General features: G+C 38.2%; 1 protein-coding gene across 1 annotated transcript; it reads right to left on the bottom strand.

Moving 5' to 3' along the window:
• Positions 1-142: 142 nt before the first annotated feature.
• Positions 143-11,914, bottom strand: LOC308695961 (integrin beta-1-like). The gene is made up of 16 exons (XM_081374263.1): positions 11,647-11,914; positions 11,000-11,066; positions 10,656-10,741; positions 10,345-10,549; positions 9,385-9,555; positions 9,071-9,306; positions 8,490-8,645; positions 8,298-8,393; positions 8,085-8,174; positions 6,743-6,883; positions 4,848-5,050; positions 4,519-4,757; positions 3,675-3,897; positions 2,506-2,741; positions 1,809-1,975; positions 143-1,680 (listed from the first exon to the last, which is right to left on the bottom strand). Exons 2-16 carry the CDS (start codon positions 11,064-11,066, stop codon positions 1,615-1,617), a joined length of 2,382 nt encoding a protein of 793 aa, XP_081230389.1. The 5' UTR covers positions 11,647-11,914; the 3' UTR covers positions 143-1,614.
• Between the last annotated feature and the right edge of the window lie 2,100 nt (positions 11,915-14,014).

The following is a 14,014-nucleotide window of genomic DNA, read 5'->3' on the forward strand; positions in this document are numbered from 1 at the left end:
AAAAAACTAAAATATTGATGACTCATCCTGCACTACAGATTTTTGTCCAATCAGTTGCTCTCTAGAATGAGAATGCCCCTCCCCTTAAATACAACCTGCCACTGATTAGCATGGAGAAAAATAAATCAACCACACAAGTCAAGAATGTATAAACCCAACACTGTTTTATTGGCTTTATAGAAAGTATGTCAAAATAAGAAGTCATGTTGGATCTTGTGACTTCCAGTAGGATTATGGTATTTCTGAGCCAGATGAATTTAATATTTACATATAAACATTAAAAAAAATAATAATCAAGCAATAGGAAACTAGCTTATAAATCATTTCTCAACTGGTAGGTTGTGACCCAAAAATCCATTTGATTGAATAGTGGACATAAGGGAAAGAAACAATGCTAAATGCATACTGTAAAATGCAAAATAAATAAATGTATCAAATATTAAAAGGAAACATAACATTTGTTGTTGGCATCTGTGTGGGTATTCTGGTCCAAAGTCAAATAACCCAGACTTCATTAAAGGAACACGCCACCGTTTTTTGAAATAGGGGTTATTCACCAGGTTAGGTTATTCACCTGTGCTCATGAGCTTTGGGTCATGACCGAAAGGACAAGATCCCAGATACAGGCGGCCGAAATTAGCTTTCTCTGCAGGGTGGCTGGGCGATCCCTTAGAGATAGGGTGAGAAGCTTGGTCACTCGGGAGGAGCTCAGAGTAGAGCCGCTGCTCTTCCACATCAAAAGGGGTCAGCTGAGGTGGTTCGGGCATCTGTTCCGGATGCCTCCTAGATGCCTTCCCGGGAAGGTGTTCTGGGCATGTCCTACCGGGAGGAGACCCCGGGGAAGACCTAGGACACAGTAAAGGGACTATGTCTCCCGGCTGGCCTGGGAACGCCTCGGTGTCCCCCCGGAAGAGCTGGAGGAAGTGTCTAGGGAAAGGGAAGTCTGGGCATCTTTGCTTAGACTTTTGCCCCCGCGACCTGGCCCCGGATAAGTGTAAGAAGATGGATGGATGGAGGGTTATTCACTGTCTCCCCTACATTTAAATAGGTAGGCAAATGCATTTTTTGTCTCAGTGCATGTATTGTCTTAGTCTGGCAGCACCGCTGCTAGCTTAGCTTAGCATAATGAATGGAATCCTTTGTTGCCGGATAGCATGTCGTGAGTAAGAGTGATCAAAAAATAAACAAAAAATTAATTCTTGTGGCCTGCGTATTCACAACGAGTACAAATAGCAATGCAGATTAAGAATAGGCGATTTCCTAGGCAGATATTGACTTGGGACTATATTGGGGGGGGAAGCACAGGCGAAGCACTGCTACATGTGCGCAGAGATATCAGATATCTTGGGCGCAGAGATACCTTATCACGCAGGTGTTGCATGATATCTCTACGCCCGGCGCTGCCAGACTAAGACAATACATGCACTGAGACAAAAATGCGTTTGCCCACCTATCTAAATGTAGGAGAGACGGTGAATAACCCTTATTTCAAAAAACGGTGGCGTGTCCTTTTAAATACAGTTTATGGTACTGTATTAAGTCACCAATGTAAAATCTGATTCCTGAAGCCAATACCAGTTGAGACCCTCTGCTGCAAGCCATAGAGAAGATCCATCATTTCCCCTCATATTTGGGGTTCACCACAGTTGTCACAGCACTCTTGTAGATGGGATTCTCACCCTAAACAGAAAGACCATACATACATGAGTATTATCCCAGTATTATTCCCATAGAATATACAGCATGAACCCAACAAAATGTATTAATTTGCAATATTATAAAATAAATATTAATAAAGATTTGCATACCGTGTCCCATCTGGCATTCATCTTCTCTTTCTCGAATTTGGCGAACTCTCTGCGATCGTGAATAATCATGAGCAGCTTCCAGATGAGCAGAAGTGCTAAACCAATCAGAACGATTCCTGCGACCACACCCGCTACGATGGGGATGATGTCAGGGCCAGAGGGACACTCTGTCAACACAGACACAAAGCATTATTGGACACATGGTAAAACTTAGTTATCACTAACTATCAATTAAGAAATTAAGCCAACATGAAATGGAAGTTATGATAGTCTTTTCTTCTTTATTATGACATATCCGAGTGAAACGGCTTCTAGAATGAGAAAAAAATGTAGTGCAGGATTTAATTTTGTCCATCGGGAATTGATTGGATCATTGTTGTTTGCTATTGCTACGATCTCGTGTGTGACGGATGCTCTCGTGCCAATGCACATGTCAGAGAAAAGACGTCATTGCGAGGGGAAGGAAAAGCTTATGTTTTTGATTAATGATTACAAGGTAGAACAAAAGGGTAAACCATTAATTATAAACACTGCAATATTCTGTAAAAATAAGAATAGTCAATTGTGATTTCTTGGTGACTTTAAATAATGAAATCAATCAGGTTTACATCAGTGGACACTCATATTTAATATTTGTATTTAATATTTTCAAAAAATATTTCATACTGGTACTTGGCAACATTTGTCCATCATTTACCTCTTTTATCAGCCAAATGGACCTCAATTTTTTCATCATTCTTGGTAGCGTAGGTGAAGAAGAACCAGCAGTCGTCAGCGTCCCGTTCTTTGCAGAGATCGATGTGGGTCTGGTCGTTGGACTGAGGAAGATCATCCTTGTTGTTCACTACATTAAGAGGTGTGAAGTTTCTGCATTCTTTCTCACATGTACTTTTCTTGATACCCGTACCAAACTGTAGGCACTCAACACAATCCCTTGGAAGAAAAACACACAGGAATGTATTTAGTGCTGCTAGCTAAGATTAAATCTGTTTTAGAGCAGCAGTGAAATTAGAAGAAAAGTTATTCAGATTAAAAAAAAATGACTACAAGCAAGTAGTTCAACCCATGGGGTTAGCTATGTTAGCTTAACCATTAGAAAGTGTTTTGCCAGAATTTGAATCAGTACTGGCAAGAGATTAAAGGAGCTCTGAAGGCTGTCTTTGGGGTAGAGATTGACTTTACCTGTGAATTTTTATACTTGGGTAATATCCCCTCAGAGAGGTGGAACAGAAAAGATAATAAGTTATTGTTAATTCTCCTAGCAGCTAGTAAAAAAGTAATTACCAGAAAATTGTTAAAACCAGAGTTACCCACGGTGAAGGAGTGGATTGATAATACATAATATATATGTGATGGAAAAATTATATTTCTCCTTAAGAGCATTAAGGGAAGACTTCCTCCAAATATGGAGTAAATGGATTGATTACATTAAACCAGTACGCCCAGACCTCTTTTGAATGGTTATTTTTCTTTTCTTTTTTTTTACTTTTGGAATATGGCAACTTTTGGAATTTGCTGTAAGTAATAGCTCCCCATGTTCTGTGTTCTGTTGTATATAGTTACTGTTAAGAGGAGGAAACAAAGCATTGGGAACACTTGTGAAATTTGTTTCCAGGCCTGAGAGATTACACTCTGTATTGATAACTGTTTTTTAATATTTATTTTTAATATTATTTTAATATTATTTATATATTTATTATTATTATTATCATTATTATTATTATTAATACTGTTTTGGTATATATGTAATTGAATATACTTACAAGTGTCTTTGATTTAGGGAATTATTAAAGGCCAGCTTTCTGTTTTTTCCTTGAAAAATAAAAAATTACAAAAAGAAAAGAAAGTGTTCTGCCAATAACTCACTTGTGTTCATTGCAAATTCTGGAGCAGGTTGGGCACACTTCACAGGTCGGACCCTCAAACTTTGAGTCTGTACAATTACACCTGCCACACTCGCAGATGCCCCGGTTGTTACAGACCTTTTTATTACTTGCCAGACAGGTGGAGGTGTCTAGAGGGCAGTCGCATGCACTACCGGTGTAGTCAGCATCACAAATACACTTTCGGCATTCACATCGTCCATGACCTGTGGGGGAAAGGATGCCTTGGTGATAAATCCGTCTTAACCGTGCAATAGCATTTTTGTCTTGTTTTCCAGTACAAATATCTAAACAGTCTTAATTCAAAATTCCATTTCTTGAGAACGAAATGACGTACGAAGTCTTGTTTTCTAAAAAAAAATATATCAAGTTATCAAGTTTAAAATAAGAAAAATATCTGTCAATGGGAAAAGAAAAATAATCTTGTTTTTCCTGTGAATTTCTATACATTTTCACACAAAACTTAATATCTAAAGTCATTTTGCATATCCAGTTAATGTATCTTGATTTAAGAATTAATAGATATTTATACGGGAAAACAACACAAGAATACTAAGAAAATATTTATTTACAGTGTTCAAGCAAATGCAGGAGCTTTTTAACCCAATAAAGTCAACATGAAATCAAAATGGTTGCTATTTACTAAGAAAAAAAAATGCTAGAGAAAGAAATTTTCTAATTATATACAGTGTATTCTGTAAATAAAATGAATGCAAATGCAATTTCATGTTGATTTTAACTGTTCTACATTTTTTATTTAGGAGAAGTGAACATTAAACATTAAAATTTGTATAAGATAAATTGAAAAATCCTTAAAAGAGACGTACCTCCACAGAGCATGCCTTTGGATCGGTCGCAGTTGAAGTTGTCGCACTCGCAGAACTTTCCGCTGTATCTCTCCTCTGGGTTGTCTCTTTTCTTACACTCGCACGTTCCACAGACACATTCTCCATTGTTGCTGCAGACCTCTGTCTCGTTACCTATACGGCAATCTGCATCCAAATCGTCTGTTTCGAACTCATTTTGGCTGCACTCGCATAACCTGCCTAATCGGCCATCATTACACCTGATATGATAAAGAAAACATTGAATCAGAATGATTGTCATACTTAGTTGTCTGCATTTGCATATGAGAGAGAGTGACAGCTTCTCAAACCTGCATACTCCACACTCCAGGGTACCGTTGCCGAAGTGACACGATGGGCTGTTTGGGATTCCATCTTTGTGACACTCACATTCACAGATGAAGTTGAGGACGACCTCCACCTCCTCGTTGAAGCCCAGCGGTTTGATCTTTATCGTCTCTGACTTACCATTAGATGGACAACCTTTAGCCGTGATTTCTATATCAAACTTCACCTATGAGGCACAACACATTGTTTTATGTTCCAGGTGGCATATGGTAAATAAATGGTAAATGGACTGCATTTATATAGCGCTTTCACAGACCTATGGCCACCAAAGCGCTTTACATAGCCTCACATTCACCCATTCACACACCGACGGCGGTGTCAGCCATGCAAGGCGCCATCCAGCTCGTCGGGAGCAGCTGGGGTTAGGTGTCTTGCTCATGGACACCTCGAAACTTGGTTAGGTGGAACCGGGGATTGAACCACCAACCTCTCGGTTTGTAGACAATCTACATGAACCACTGAGCCACTGCCGCCCCTATCACCTACCGGCATATCATTTATAAAAATGGAAATAGCCAGCAGGGTGTACAGAGAAACGAAAGCTTTTATGTTCTTTACAATGCTAAGTCCTTGTGCACATTATAGAAGCTCTTTGTGTACATTTAAAGATTCACTAAAATGTTATGCACTGTAATTTGATTTATTTTAATTTTATTCTAAAGTAAAAACCTGTTAATTGGTTAGTTGCAAGTTACCTTACTATATATGGAGACATTTTGTTATAGTTTAACATCACATTATATATAATTTTACAGTGAAATACTGTCAAATTTATGTTTTTTACAAGTAAAAACTATGAATCACCATATAATTGACAATGAAAAACAGTTAAAGGACATTTCCAGAAGTCCCTCCACAACACATCACATATGATTATATTTTATATAAATATTTTTTTTTCTTGCCCTTTTAGTTATCAGGAACATACATTAGGGTTTTTTTATGGAGGACCAAACCTGCAGAAATCAAAAATAAATAAATAAACATAAATAAATAGATAACTGGCTTGATAAAACAAATGTAATTCATTTTAATTAAATTAATTAACTTTTTCCTTCATTTATTATTTTTTTGTATTTTTATTGACTATTATTTATTCATGCGTTAATTTATTTTAATATTTATTCATTCCTACATGTATTTATTTTCATATTTATTTATCTTTACTTTTTCATGTGCAACATGGACATGAGGGAGGCGGTCCATGCGTAGCTCCAGTGTGTTATTGGTTGAGAGCTCACATATAGAAGTGTCAGATCTAACTAAGCGATAGAGATCGGAGTTTGCTACAGGATGTGGCAGATCAGCTGGAGAGCTAGTTATCTTCACCCATTTTCATTATGTTGAATTCTTTCATATAGTGAACTTTAGGATGCAGGATTTCAGCCAAAAACCTGCATATACATCATACACCATCAGATTATCTACACTGAAATAGTGCAACATAGAGATTGTTTTTGCATTGTTTTGAACAGAATGGTAAACAAAGATAGCTAATTGGAACTAGTTTTGATTCTACTATTTTTGGACTCCTGTTTCCCACACATTGACCTCCACTCCCAGTCTTTCCTTTCACAATTTCATTGGGTATTGCAGTAGCTCCTCTGCTTGTCAGAGAAAGTCAGGTTGGCTATATTTTAAATAAAAAGAAATTCATCCTAGCATCTGCGACTACTCAAATTGGAACATGTCTTAGAAGTATGCAGACTAGGAGAGCATTGGTGAATGGGCATGATCTAGAAGTTTGCTGCCATTTGGAAAGAGCGATGAGCTTCTATCTTGAGCTACAGTTAGCACAGTTAGTTCCTTTACATGCACGGACAAGTTCAGATGGCTTTTACTGTGTTCACTCTCTCACCTCATCCCCAATGGAGATGTTGGAGCATGTGCGCCCACTTTCTCCTTTTCTGCTCACTCCATTCTTGCAGTGGGAGACGTAGGAGATGGACACACCAGCAGGTAGCCTGGTGTTCTCCAGAATGACCTCTGCGGACAAGGACTGATAGAGAGAATTAAACACAGAGAGTATATTAGTGCTGGGAAAATAAAATATTCATTCAAATCCTACATTTATAGGGATAGTTCACTCTGTTCATTTCTGTTTACTCAGCCTCATCATCGTTCTAAACCTGTATGAATGTCTTCTGTGGGATAGGTTAGGGTTAGACATTTTGAAATTCAATGTTTTTCACAGAGGAAAGAAAGTCATGCGGGTTTATGAGTGACATGAGTCTAAAATAAACAATTAAAGCTTTCTTTTTGGGGTCAACTATTACTTTTTTATAACTTTTACTATTTTTCTCTCGGGCCGGTTGCATAAACATAGCCATTATGTTAAGACAGTGTCTTAAGTTTTAATCAGTGGCAGTCAGTCTTACTTTTTGGCATCAAATTAGACCAATCTATGTTTTTGTGTTTTAACTGATTTAAATGTCATGGGATTGCAGAGAGATGAACCCAATCGCAGACGGTATGCAATACACAAAGATTTATTAAGACAAAACAGGGAAAACAAAACCCACGAGGGGGCAAAACAAGACAGGAATGACTAACTAGACTAGACTAAGACTGACAGAAAACAGAACAATAAACTAACAGCTAAGACAGGATCAAATACTTCACAAGACTTCTCAACAGGTTACTCACAAAGGAATCGACATAAAGATTGGCAATGAACCGGCACAGGACAGCAAACACAAGGGGATTAAATAGGGAGCAAACTAATCAGGAACAGGTGACACAGGTAAAGCAATAATCTAATGATAACGAGATGAGATAACAGGGGGGCGGGGTACATGACGAGACAACGCAAGCACACAGCCAAACAAATGGCCATGTGCTTACACACAAAACATGGGTCTGTCATGATCCTGCCTCAAAACAAGAAAGATCTAGGACATGAAGGCAGAACCATGACATTAAAAAAGCTATGAACAGTCTTAAAGAAAATCATTTGATGTCTAACTTGTAAGACTAGTCTTAGCGGTTTATGCACCAAGCCAGAGGGCCGCACTTTAAGAACTATGAATTATGAACCTTAAAACATTGGAACTGGCAGTAAAGTGAATTCCTTCGTACGCAAGTGAAAAATAACAGCAGTTTTAGTTTCTTTTCTTTTGAACTGTAAGAGGAACTAGAGCTTACCACAGCCAACCATTACTTCACATTTTATAGACATCTGATGCATAACTTGAACTCACATTATAGGAATCAATGATGAGCTGGATGACATTGGAAGAGGAGGTAGACAGTGTCCCCACTGTAGATTTAGGGATTAGAGCAGAGAGCTCCTATTGTGCACACACATATATACATCATGAATCAACACAGACTATAATCTGAGTTAAAATTGAAGCTTAAATCATGAGATGATGTTGCAATCAGGAGAATATATATTACATGCATGCACAGACCTCATAGAGAGCCCGGAATTGCTCTGTCACAGCAAAGATGGTCTGAATGTTGTTGTCACTCAGTGTGTCTACTAGCTGAGAGATGGTGGGGTAATCCTGCAAAAAATAACTCAAATGAAAGACAAACTCTGATTTTTCCAGTTGTCTGCCTGCCTGTCTATCTGTCTATCTATCTGTAAAACTCACACTTACAAAGTAGTGGCCCATGGTGTACATATTATTGGAAAGATGGCATTTCCCATCATTTGGACGAACAATGCCACCCAGTTTTCCATCTCCAGCAAAATGGAATCCAGCATCCGTGGAAAACACAAGGAGACGAGTGACATTCCTCCAGCCAATCTCTTTCTGAGGAACAATCAAAACAAAGCAGACAGAACTCAGCTTTAAATGGTCAAGTTTTGTCCAAACATGTTCAGTAGCTAATGTTCAGTAGCATGCTGCTCCCTATGACTCAATAAGAATGATTAATGAGAGTGTGTCAATCACACGTTGACTACATGGTTATTGTTTGAAAATTAAATCAGAACCAGCATTTAAAAATGGTGATGAAGTAATTTTGTGTATACATAATCTGAAAATTTGTATTAAACTACAGGATTTCTAAACTGGTAGCATTTACCATTTAAAAGAAAAAAAAAACTATTTTATTGGAACAAAAAGAAAGTAGTTGCAACCATTCACAGGGCGCGTACAACACTCCATGTACTAACATGAACCGGAGACTTTGCCCGTAGTTCTATGGCATTTATGAGATGTTGAACTCGACCCACCTCGCAGACAGCAGCTTGCATGATTGCATCAAATCCTGCCTCCGGAGAGTCCAGGTTTCCAGAGGTTTTCTGTTTGCTGACTTCTTGGGTGAACAATGTGCTGTCGTTGGTCAAACTCAGGACGTTTTTGTAGCTGAAGGGTGCTGTGCAATCGTTTGGAAAACATGGGTTCTCCAGATACTTTGGCGTCGTCAGAATGAAAGGCATAACAAGCTTCTCCAAGAATGAACCAAAACCTGCAAGCAAGAGTTAGCAGATCATTTAACGGTTTAATACCGCAAAGGCGTGAATGTGAGCATGTGTGTCCTCCTAACCGATCCGCAGGTCTTTAGTGATGTACCGCATCTCCTTGGCAAGGTCGGCTCCCAGATTCTTGACATTCTCAAGATTAGTTCGCATAGAGTCACTGAGGTCCATCAGGAAGTACAGATCGATGGGATAATCCTCTGCCCTCTTGAACGTGAGAGTAAACTTCTGCGGTTCATCTGTCGAGTGACAAAGACGAGAGAGAAAAAGAAATGTCTATGTTGGATCAGTGATAAGTCTCCATCTCTTAAAGGTTGGCGTAAGGTTATTTTTGAGTTGATTCTCCTGGAGTGTCTTACCTATGTAATACATCAAGAAACAAGCCAGTTTTATAAAGTCTGGACCCCATATCTGGACTTTTTGAAAACTCATCTTCGCCCTATTATATTACAAGGAATAATGTAATTTGTATAACTCTCGATACATTGAACCTTTGTCTTCTTCTGCATCTTTTTGAAATATGCTATTGTTTTGTTTTTATTCTCTAATCTGTTTTACTATGGTGTAGTCCTGTTTTATATGCAAATCTGAGCTATTGGTGGTCCTTTATTTTTTTTTTATTTTTTGGAGTTGTTCACTTACTAGTTAAAAAAACAAAAATTAAATTAAATTAAAGCCTGTCATCATATACCCTCATGTTGTGATTACGAGCTTGTGTTCAAGTGTTGTCGGAAACAACAGGACTCATGGAGGACACCAGGTTTATTCTTATTCTTAATGGGAAAATCATATTAAAACCTAAATGATATTTTGCTATTCAACTATCATGAAAGGGTGTTCATATCCAATTTTTAACTACGAAACTGTTTACAATAATTACGATAATTCAGATAGCACATGAGGGCAGCATACATTTTTAGCCTGTTTCTTTTACAACGCAGACGTAGGCTAAATGTAGATTTGATTGAACTTGTCCTGATTCATATTTCACAACACATCCGTTTTGGTTCACAGGTGGGGTCCAGTACCTGATCGGAGGTTCAGGGTGAATTTCTGTGGCTGAATCTGGATGAACTCTTCAGGCCTCCGATTTTCTCCTCCATCATTTTTACGGTTTGTGACAGGTTTGTTCTTGTCGATGGTGAACGTTCCTCGAGGGTTTTCTATGCCGAGTGGAGTGCAACCAGCCTTTTGCAGAGACTCCTTTTCATCACAGCGTGAAGGTTTGAAATCCTGCAAGCAGAGACTTGCTAAGTTCACATGTTCCGGTAAGACTCGGATAATCTTCCAGAGTCAGACGAGAAGTTGACAATCAAATGTTGTATACAAAATAACTTACTGGATCTTTGCACCACACACACTGTGGCCCGGTCTGAATACACTCTCCACATGTTTTGGCATTTGCAGAAATGCATGCATTGCTCTCTGAGTGCAAAACACATACACAACAACTTTAGAAGACAAGATCTAACATTACAATGTTATGTGAGATTATTAAATAATAGTTTTCCAGCAACTAAAGCATTATGAAAAGAAAAGCTAACAAAAAGCTCTTTTGAAGAATAACTTGAGAAAGTAGCCTCAAAATTACTATGAGATAAACTCATAAACCTAAACATTAAAAGAATGCACCCTGAGGCTACAGAAAGTAGCTGTGTTGTTGGCGATAAATGACTTCCTTACCTGTTTTTGCTCTGACATGAGAGACAAATCCTAGAAGAGCTGATATTAACAACAATCTCATATCCATCTAAATGCAGAAGAACCTCATAAATTACACAGAAACACATCAGGAAGAGAGAGATAATCACTTATACAAATACACAAAATCCTTGTTTGACACTCTTTGGCAAACTGTAGCCTACTGTGAATGATTGATCAATATATTTTTTGATTAAAAAATACCATTCTTTGCACCAAAAAGTAGGTTTCCGTTAAAAAAAGGAGTGTCTCTGACTCAGAACATTGAAAGAGACAGTTAATCATTGACTTAGATAACGAATAAGATATTGAGAAAGAAAAAGCAGCCCCAAGAAACAGGCTCTTACTTGTCTGTTAATCTGAGTAATATCAAAGTTCCTTTAAGACTACTTTGGTAATGTACAAATACATATATTTATATATAATATAAACATGTATATATAAATACACTAAATGATTGATCCCTAATTTGCATTGTAGTAGTAGAACAATTTTGTAGTAGACAAACATATTCAAAAACAATATTTACATGCATATTCTGTGACTAGTAACATGTCATGAGATTTTTTATGGGCATTTTATAATAAGTGGAAATAAATAAGTGGAAAAATAAAAGCTTAGTTACTTACCTTAACGCATGCTCCTGGCTCTTTCAAGAGATGTGTGTTTATGACGTAAATGTTTATATGATCAACTTTTCCTGATGTCTTGAGTTACACTCCAGGTTACTGTAGTCCTGTAAGCATTTGAAGAATGTGTTTCTGAAACGGCACACAAAACAAAATCGAAACGGTTTGTACTTGAGTGTGTGTGAGGTGTGTGAGCAGGTCTTTTTCAGTAGTTCAGACAGAGCAGCAGCAGCAGCAGCAGCAGCTCAGTCTCACACCTTACAAACACAGGAAATACAAACTGAGGGTTGTGTGGTTTGGGCTGGACACGTAAAGAGTGAGGCTCCTCCTCCAGAACAGACTCACATTAGAAAAAAAGATTTGACTTGCATCAGACTAATTATAACAATATAATAACGTGTTTATATAATTAAAAGGGTACCTATTATGCAAAATTCACTTTTACATGGTGTTTGAACATAAATGTGTGTTGGCACTTTGTGTTCACAACCAATAATAAAAATCCAACCAAGTGTTTTAATAAATAAAAATAAATCATAAGCACTGTCTCAGCACAACCCATTCTCGGATTCGGGGCAATGTGACGTCCTTTTGCACAAGCCCCTCTCACGACCGTTGATGGACACTGCAGTTTTAGCATAGACCCGCCCTGAGTGAGCTAAACACAGTCCAACATTGTTTCCACGCCAGAGCAGATGTTGACAAGAATATCATCTAAGCTATTGAGGTGTTTATAGAAGCTATAGAAGTCGTCATTTACTCTCGTTTTTACTGGAGGAAGGATCTGTACCAACTGTTCGTGATCCAGCTTACAGTCACCGGAGCGCTAAGCCTAACGTTACTGATCAAGGCACTGATGATGGAAGGGAGAGCGCACACTTTATTACAGTTGGTCGAGTTGTTTTACAGATATTAAGTTTACCATTATTAAGCTCCCACTGAAAAGGGTTAAAGTCTGTATATATTTATTTACTGTTGTAACGAGGGTTTTTGTGTAATTCGCTGTCTATGTTGATGATAAAGAAAGGGAGAGAAAGTTTATGGATAAGGCTTAAATCCACACTTTTACTGCTAACGTTACTGTTTATTCAGCTCTTACAGTGATTTTCTGGAGTAAAACTGACGCTTCATCTTTTGTGTGATGTACAATAAACTATAGACCCCTTTTGCGCCGACGTCACAGTTACGTCACGGCGCTAGCTGGAGGCAAAACAAACGGAAACCTGGAGGCGGCCAACACAAACCAGCACAGATTCGGCTACATAATAAGGAGCTTAAATTATTATTTTTATTATTAAAAGTTATCTTGTTGTGTTCTTGGGTGTAAGAATAAATGAAAAATGAGTATGCTGTATCTGGAATTTTTATTTCTAGAAAATATTCATATCATTAAAATTGCACCGTAGTGTCACTCTTTACATTGTCGTCTTGGCGCTGGCTAGGCAGAACTGCGGATTGAACCACACAAGCCTTTACATGACCATTCAGCACATAGTTATATTATAGGCATCTAAATATATTTATATGTCCTCAGTTTCTCTTTACCCTCGGTTTCTCTAACGGGTAGGTGTAGAAGTCAGGCCACTCAACCGGAGGTAACAGTTAGCGTTAACGTTAATCCTGTCAGTTCGTCCATTGACTGAGCGTGTACGGTCATCTGGTTCCGTCCGTTAAAATTAACTTTTGCAAATAACAGTCGGCGTCCTGGACAGTGAGTGACCTTGCACATTAAGACAAAATCGGATTTTCTCCAGTCATTGTTAAAAAACAAGCTAACAAAACTTGCAAACTAACGTTATTGAAGCGGCCAGAGAGATCTTTCTGCCTCCAGCTAAGCTCCGCCCACACAAATACGTCACCGTGTTTACCAACTGTAAAAGGGTCTATAAAACTCATCATCAGTAAATCTTTGGCCATCATTCCAAGAGGTCCACTACAACAGGCATGTTATTGGATAAAAGCAAGATGAAAAATATGTTTTAACCGTAATTGAACTAAACTATACCTGTTCTATCTCCATACAGAATATATTCTCTGGCTCTGTGGGCATTATTGTCCGACTCCAGGTCGAAATGAACACGCTACTGAGAGAGTTTCTGTTTTGATATCATTCCGTGAGATGAGATGAGATGAGATGTCTTGACACTGAAGTGCGAGCTCATGAGGCTCCGCCCCCTGTGCCGGCAGCAGCAGCTCATTTGCATTTAAAGGGATACACACTAAAACGTCGCGTTTTTCTCAGCCCCTAAAAGTGACAATTTAAACATGCTGTAAAAAATGATCTGTTGGGTATTTTGAGCTAAAACTTCACATACACACTCTGGGGACATCAAAGACTTATTTTACATATTGTGAAAAGGGGCATAAT

The sequence above is a fragment of the Scardinius erythrophthalmus genome (assembly GCF_964197995.2).
Source record: "Scardinius erythrophthalmus genome assembly, chromosome: 9".
NCBI lineage: Eukaryota > Metazoa > Chordata > Actinopteri > Cypriniformes > Leuciscidae > Scardinius > Scardinius erythrophthalmus.